This window comes from Lactuca saligna, chromosome 4 (genome assembly GCF_052625555.1).
Source record: "Lactuca saligna cultivar CGN05327 chromosome 4, ASM5262555v1, whole genome shotgun sequence".
Classification (NCBI taxonomy): Eukaryota; Viridiplantae; Streptophyta; class Magnoliopsida; order Asterales; family Asteraceae; genus Lactuca; species Lactuca saligna.
In genome coordinates, this window is record NC_136420.1 from 299,319,824 (window position 1) to 299,327,967 (window position 8,144).

Below are 8,144 nucleotides of genomic sequence, written 5' to 3' on the forward strand. Positions count from 1 at the left end.
TCCATACTAAAAATAAATATGCACATATCAAAATACCCCACACTTGACTTTCGCTTGCCCCCAAGCAAAACTGAATCTTAGCATACTAATATCATATAAGACAATTCCAATCGAACTGAGCCATTATGCTAAGACCGTAATGCATGCATTTGTGTCTAAAATTTTTCCTAAGGACCCCCTAATTCTAAATACTCACAGCCCTCATAAACACTCGCCCACTTCTTTCGAACAATGCTCATTTTATGCATCCCTTCGAATCCATCCGTAGAAGACCTCCTATCCTCAAGGTATTTTTGGTTGAGCATCCCAAGCATACATAAACTAGAAAATTACAACTCTTTTTGATACCACTATAGAGCTATTGGAACTCTCCATTTTTTATAATTTGATCTTGATCTCTTTCGATTCACCAACTTTTTGGTTTTTGGTATCTTCAACTGTAATCTTCTGTAGAATTTTGATCTTTTGATCTTAACTTTGATTTCTCCAAAATTCTTACAACTTTTCTTGTAATTCTATCTCTTCTTTTTTACATGTATCTCACTTTTTTTCACTCAAAACCCTACATGCTTAAGCAAAGGCGCTCAACTTCAACCTTTATTGGTTAAAGATAATAGTTTTCCTGGATACATTACAAATATACGATTCTAAACATATTGCATCCTTTAAACTAAGCGAGGTTGTCTTTTTGTCCCATGATTTCACTAGAATAAAGGGAGGCCACAAATGCATTATAACGTATATAGGCTCAACTAAACATGTGGGTCTCATGCAATCATAAAACATAACACTAGCATGATTCCTAATTGCTTTCTACCAAAATTTCTAAAATAAAGTCCTAGCAATTTTATGCAAAATGTCAAAATTTTCAACTAAAATTTAAACTAATGTAACCAACCCCCTACCCTACACTTAATTCATTCAATGTCCCCATTCATTCAATGTCCCCTGGGGTAGTAGTGACGAGGTTGATCTTCTTCATTTTGAGCTCCATCTTCAATTGACTTTAGGCATGGGAACAGCTCATCCATGAATTGGGTGTCAAATCTCGTGTGGTATGGCTTCGAATATACAGTAAAATGGTCTAAAAAATATTTAGGAATTAATCTTCAAAGAGTATGAGTAAAGCCCTTATCGAATATAGTCAAAATGTAATCCTTGAGTAGAAAATATTAAGTGACTCGTCGTGTATATATGATAACTCCACAAGTAGAAGTGTTTTTAGCATAAAAATCGCAAATTTGCAAAGGAACTCGTCGAGTTCGATGTTGATTGATAAATTAATCTTCTGCTTTGAATTTGGTTCTGATGTGCTTGGCAATAACAATTAAATGACATTTTCTATCCCTCTTTAGTAACGAACTCAACCCTAGACTCTACACCTTGCACATTCTCATCTAGACCCGACCCTTACTTTAGCCTTGAGACTGGAGACTCTTGCATGCATCCTAGCTTCAATATGAAAGATAAGACAGACACGAGTGATAAAAAACGAACTCCTAATTTAACGTCCTAAAAAGTTCCAAACAACCAAAACAAATAAAAAAATTGTTTTCAAACATCCAAATTAAAAATAAAACAAAACTTCAATCTTCATCCTCCTATTCGTTTCCTCCCATTCCACCCCCTCCAACCTGGTTTCTTCTTTGATTGAACCTCTTGTCCCAACTCGAAACATATGGGTATCCGGGACCGGGCCTAGGTGCAATGTTCATTTGTTTAAATAATTAAACAAATGATTCTTTGTTATAGTTCAAGCTTCGTCCAAGATCGTCCTGGTGCCTCCTTTGTTCCATGTTGTACTAGTCCATGGGTACTTCTTCTTCCACCAGAATGATCGGTGGGTCTTCTCGGATGTGCTGTCTCCTTTGCCGTACCCTTCTTCCTGGCTCCTCGGGCTCTAATACCGCATCCTCATCCGGGATTCGAAAATGTCCCCCACCATAATCTTCAATGATTCTTTCCATCCTGAATAAAGTAGTGCTAAACAGACGAGAAGGAATCTTTGTTAACACCCTCGCCGCCCCTTGGTCCAAGATTCCATATGTCCTTGCTAATTTTGTGACAAACTTGCCCCCATTGATCTTGGAAGTGATCTGCTACTTGACTGTTCCCTCTACTAAATACTTTGCCAAGCAATAAGGCAAATTGCATAAAACATCGGGAGTGATAATGCTCCACATGTAGAAAATGTCAAGGGTGGGCACCTTATCATCATCCTTGCACATATTAATAGTACTTGCGACAAGACGATGTATCAGGCGATGGATTAGGGGACGGATACTCCCCTCTTAAGAAGATGATGGAATGTAGATCCGGTTGGCGATTATGTTCCACCAATTCGATGCAACCACTTCCTCGGGAAAGTCCTTGTGAGAATGTTCTAGGAATGTTTCAAAATTTTCAGACATAATCACATTTTGATCATAAATCCCCATCCTCCAGCGAGCTCTGCAATGCTGCATTGGTGCAGCTCCCCTCCAAGACAGAGAGAAATAATGTTTGGATTGTAATAGTCACTACCACCTCAGAAGGAGATGGTAGCAAAGAACTCCCAACATAGTTCCTGATAAACAAGCTCTTGAATCTTAAAGAGTCGGCTCCAGCCATCACAAACTATTGTCATCCCATCATTGTTGAAAGACATGACCGAATAAGGAGTCAAATCTTCCTCCAACCCAGTTTCACCAATCCAATGCCAATCAGTTTCATTAGGGACATATATTTCCTTGCGCCTCAATGCTTCCAACTTGTTTTTTGCGCGAGCAAGTGAAGATTTTGAGGTAATTTATTGAAAAGTTAACCATGGGAGATCCCCATAGCCGCCTCCCCTTTAACTATGTCCCCGTCTAGACATACTTCCTCCAAAACAAAACCAAACAAACCACAAACAAAACATAGAAAGATTAAATACATAAAAATTCTGGGCTTCTGCAATCTGAGCTTGTTGAGTCCACGAACCGACTCGGCGAGTATGATGAACTTTGCGAGTCCAATCTAGTTTGGATGAAATTAACCATCCGAGTCTATAAATTAATCCAGGGGTTTGCTTCGGTATGTTCACTAAGCATAAATATATAATAAATTTTATCTAAAACGACCTAATTAATCAAGAAATCAAAACCCTAAAGTCCAAGTTTAGTCAAAATTGAAATTTTTCAGAAATTAAGGATATAACTCTACCAAAGGTTGAGACTTTTAAAAGATTAAGAGAGAAAATGGTTAACTTTGAGTTGGATTTGCAAGGAAACAGAAGAAATCAAGATGAGAGCTTGAGAGAACTTTGCTCGTCGAGTATGGGTGGCGGCCGTATGAAGTGTTGAAAGCGTTTTACAATTAGGGTAAAAACCCCTTATTTACAGAATGTGAAAAATAATTATTTTTTCGGGTAACTACGTGGACTCGCCGAGTAGATGTACCTACTAGCCGAGTAGTAACGCGATTCTGCGTTTAATCGAGATTTCTTAAATGGACTTGCAGAGTAGGTTTAGGGACTCGACGTGTGTTGCATTATGTTTGATAAAAAATTGAGTTTTTAAATTTTATGTCACGAACCCCAGACTTGAGCATTGATTGCCCTCAAGAAATCATCATAAGCACATAAGAAGATTGATAAAAGCAGATCCTAAGAAAAACAAAAATAAAAATGAAAGAAAATGAAGGAAATAGAAAGAAAACTCTAAACTCGGGTTGCCTCCCGGAAGCGCTTCTTTTTAAGGAGTCATTAGTTAGACTCCTTCCCCCTTTAAGTTTCTGTAGTTCCTCCCAGAAGCAGCCCTTCTTCAAGACCTTCATCTTTTGGAATTCCTTCTTCATATCTCTTCACTTTATGACCATTAACCTTGAAAGGAGTTCCATCTCGCGATATAAGCTCAATAGCTCCATGTGGAAAAACTTGCTTCACTATAAATGGACCATCCCATCGTGTCTTCAACTTGCCTGGGAAAAGTTTCAACCTTGAATTGAAGAGTAACACATTTTGTCCCTTTTGAAAGTCTTTATTACCCTTCAATCTTTTATCATGCCAATTCTTGGTCTATTCTTTGTATATCAAGGAACTAGTGTAGACCTCATTCCTAAGCTCTTCTAAGGCATTCATTTCCATTAACCGGTTGGCTCGAAGTTCATCCAAATCAAAATTACACACCTTTAAGGCCCAATAAGCCTTGTGCTCTATTTCAACCGGTAAGTGACAATTTTTTGCATAGACTAGCCTATATGGTGTAGTACCAATAGGTGTCTTAAAAGCTATTCGGAAGGTGCAAATTGCATCATCTAATTTATCTGACCATTCCTTTCGATTGCCACCCACCGCCCTCTCCAAAATCCTTTTTAACGCCCTATTCGTCACTTCAGTTTCCCCACTAGTTTGTGGATGATAGGATGTGGAGAATCTATGGTGTACCCCATACTTTTTCAATACTTTGGCTAACTGATCATTTGCAAAATGAGTGTCCTGGTCACTTAGGAACTCTAAATCTTGAGAATAGTTTTTTCAGAAAACGCACCACCACCCGAGCATCATTAGTTGGTAATGCTTGTGCTTCCACCCACTTAGACACATAATCAACCGCCACCAAAATATATTTATTCCCTTTGGACATTCGGAAAGGTCCCATAAAGTCAACCCCACACATCAAATATTTCACAAATTTGAATACTATGTTGGAGCATTTCATTTTGGGATGATATATCCCCTGCTCGTTGGCACGAATCACATTCTTTGACATATTGAGCAGCATCTTTAAAAATTGTAGGCCAATAAAACCCAATATCAAAAATCTTCCTAACTGTGTAGTGTGGTCCATGATGTCCTCCGGTGGGCCCGCTATGGTAGTGTGCCTAGATTTCTCGACTTTCTTTCCTGAATACACATCTTCTTATCATTTCTTCTGCGCAACTTCGGAAGAGATACGACTCGTCCCAAAAGTAGTACTTGATTTCTGAAAAGAATTTCTTCTTTTGTTGGCGGGTTAAGTCTTTTGGAATGTATTTGGTTGCTAAGTAGTTAGCTATATCCTCAAACCATGACATTTCTCCGGATACTACTAAAAGATATTCATCAGGAAAGTCGTCTCCAATCTTGTTTTCTTCCAACTCCTCCAAATGTGGGTTCTATAATCTTGACAAATGGCTGACAACTACATTTTCCATTCCATTTTTATCGCGCATTTCAATGTCAAACTCTTGTAAAAGTAAGACCCAATGTATCAATCGGGGCTTAACATCTTGTTTAGCAAAAATATACTTTAGGGCAAAATGGTCGGTAAAAACTATGGTCTTTGATAATACCAAATAAGGGTGGAACTTATCAAAAGCGTATACCACATCTAGCAGCTCCTTCTCGATAGTAGTATAATTCTATTGGGTAGGATTCAATGTCTTTCTTACATATTAGATTCGTTGAAAATCTTTATTAATCCTTTTCCCTAAAATAGCACCCACAGCATAATCACTAGCATCACACATTAGCTTGAAAGGAATATTCCAATTTGGTGCTATCATGATAGGAGTAGTGGTTAATATTTCCTTTAACAAATGAAATGCTTCATGACATTCCTTGGAAAAATCAAATGGGGTATCCTTCAAGAGTAATTGAGTCAAAGGACTAGTAATCTTTGAAAAATCTTTAATGAAGCGATGATAAAATCCCGCATGGCCAAGAAAACTCCTTACCCCTTTTACATTAGTTGTAGGGGGTAGCTTAGCTATTGTGTCCACTTTTGCTCTATCCACTTCTATCCCTTTCCTTGAAATTTTTTAACCCAACATAATTCCTTCTTTCACCATGAAGTGGCACTTTTCCCAATTAAGTATAAGGTTTGTCTTCTCACATCTAGCTAGCATCAAGTCCAAATTAGATAAGAAATCTTCAAAAGATGACCCAAACACTGAGAAATCATCCATAAAGTCCTCTATAAACTTCTCGATCATCTCATGAAAAATAGCCATCATACACATTTGGAAAGTAGTTGGTGCATTGCATAACCCAAAAGACATGCGTCTATATGAAAATGTTCCACTTGGGCATGTAAAAGTGGTCGTCTCTTGGTCTTGCGGGTCTATTTTAATTTGAAAATACCTCGAAAACCATCAAGAAAACAATAAAATAAATGACTGAAGAGTCTTTCAAGCATTTGATCGATAAATGGTAAAGGAAAGTGATCCTTGCATGTGGCATCATTCAGCTTTCTATAATCTACGCAAACTCGCCTCCCGGTTACCGTTCTTGTTGGAATTAATCCTTTTTTCTCATTGACCACCACCGTCATGCCTCCTTTTTTCGGTACCACTTGCACCGGTCTCACCCACGGGCTATCGGAGATTGAGTAAATAATTACGGCATCGAGTAGTTTAACCACCTCTTTTTTTACAACTTCTTGCATGTTCGGGTTAAGTCTTCTTTGGCGTTGAACTACAGGTTTAACTCAATCTTCTAATTTAATCTTATGAGAACAATAGGCTTGAATAATTCCTTTAATGTCGGTTATCTTTCATGCTATAGCACCTTGCTTCTTCCTTAATACACCCACAGGACTTTCTTTCTCATGCTTGGCTAAATCAGCAGCTATAATTACAGGTTTTTGTTGTCCATCTTCAAGAAACGCGTACTCCAAGTGATATGGTAGTACCTTAAGTTCAGTTTTCGTGTTCTAAATGTTGAACATGTCGAGTCCAGTGAGGGGACTCATCGAGTCCTTCGTAAAATCCGCGACTGATCGGGTTTCTTCGGATGAACTCGTCGAGTCAGTCGAGGCTACTCGATGAGTCTGGTGTTCTGTACTTCTGATTAGATCATTATACTCAGCTTCCTTGAGAAGTCTTTCTATTTCCAATAGGTATTTTTCTGCATCAAATTCTTCTTCATGTGTGACAATGGATTTGTTTGGCTCATCTTCATTCCATTCCTCCATTGACTCTTCCAGCATGTCAACCGAAAATGCTATGTCATCGCTATTCCTCGGATGTTTCATGGCTTGATCAACCCCAAAAGTCACCGATTCGTCTCCTACCCGAAGGGTAAGTTTAGAATCTCTCATGTCAACTATAACACTTGCGGTGTTAAGAAAAGGTCTTCCAAGTATGATCGGGACTTGAGGATCCGCTTCCATGTCTAAAACTATAAAGTCTGCGGGAAGTACGAACTTATCGACCTTTACCAATAGATCTTCACATATTCCTCTCGGGAATGTGACCATTTTATTTATGATGTGAATCACCATTCGAATTGGCCTTGGATCCGGAAGATCTAATTTCTTGAAAAATGAGTATGACATGAGATTTACACTTGCCCCTGAATCAGCCAATGCATAAATGGTATCTAAGTTTCCGAATTCGCAAGGCAATGTTAAGCTTCCTGGATCACCCTTCTTCTTAGGTAGTTTGTTTAACATGGCAGCTGAACAATTCTCATTTAGGACCACTTTCTTCACCTTTTCCATCTTCTTTCTATTAGTTAGAAGCTCCTTGAGGAATTTGGCATATTTCAGGATTTGTGCAAATGCCTTTATGAATGGCATATTAATCTGGAGAGCCTTTATGTGTTCCAGAAACTTCTAGTAGTCAACTTTATTTTTTTCTTGTCTAGCTCGGGCTGGAAAGGGAAGTGGAGGCTGATATGTCTTAACAGGAGGCTGGCTTTTCTGTTCAGGTGGTGGATCCGTCGAGTCAGTAACGTCGACTCAGCGAGTCGACTCGGGATTCTATGATTCTTCATGTTCTTCTTTATCCTCTTGCATCAGCTTAGGATCTTCTTACTGAATAGGGGTCAGATGAGTTATAATCTTCCCATTCCTAGTTGTCACGATATTTATATATGCACCTTTCGGGTTACTTTCGGTATTACTAGGAAGTCCACCTGGTCTTCTCTCATTCACTTGTTGAGCAAGTTGCCCTAACTACTTTTCTATGTTGAGAATAGGTGCTTGTTGATTCCTAAGCAAAGCTTGTTGATCTTTCATTATAAGTTGGTGTTCTCTCAATATATTTTGTTGATCTTTGAGTGTAGCATCGGTATCATTATGTCTTTTTTCGGACGCAACCACGAATCTTGTAAGCATGTCTTCCAAATCTGATTTCTTTTCATGTACCGGTTCATCCGTTTGATAAAATCCCCTATCCTTTTGCTTATACTTTTCCTCCAT

The 8,144-nt window shown here is 38.5% G+C and overlaps 1 protein-coding gene across 1 annotated transcript; it reads right to left on the minus strand.

The window, feature by feature from the left end:
- Positions 1-3,745: 3,745 nt before the first annotated feature.
- LOC145040812 (uncharacterized) lies at positions 3,746-7,520 on the minus strand. The gene is made up of 2 exons (XM_078988706.1): positions 6,785-7,520; positions 3,746-3,939 (listed from the first exon to the last, which is right to left on the minus strand). The coding sequence occupies exons 1-2, from the start codon at positions 7,518-7,520 to the stop codon at positions 3,746-3,748; spliced, it is 930 nt and encodes a 309-aa protein (XP_078844832.1).
- Between the last annotated feature and the right edge of the window lie 624 nt (positions 7,521-8,144).

Bases quoted from the DNA above. Each gene is read 5' to 3' on its own strand.
- LOC145040812 (XM_078988706.1), bottom strand. From the start codon at position 7,520: ATGCCATTCATAAAGGCATTTGCACAAATCCTGAAATATGCCAAATTC. The intron at 3,940-6,784 runs GTACAGAACACC...AACTTTTCCCAG, and splicing joins GTATAATGATCTAATCAGAA to GCAAGTTGAAGACACGATGG.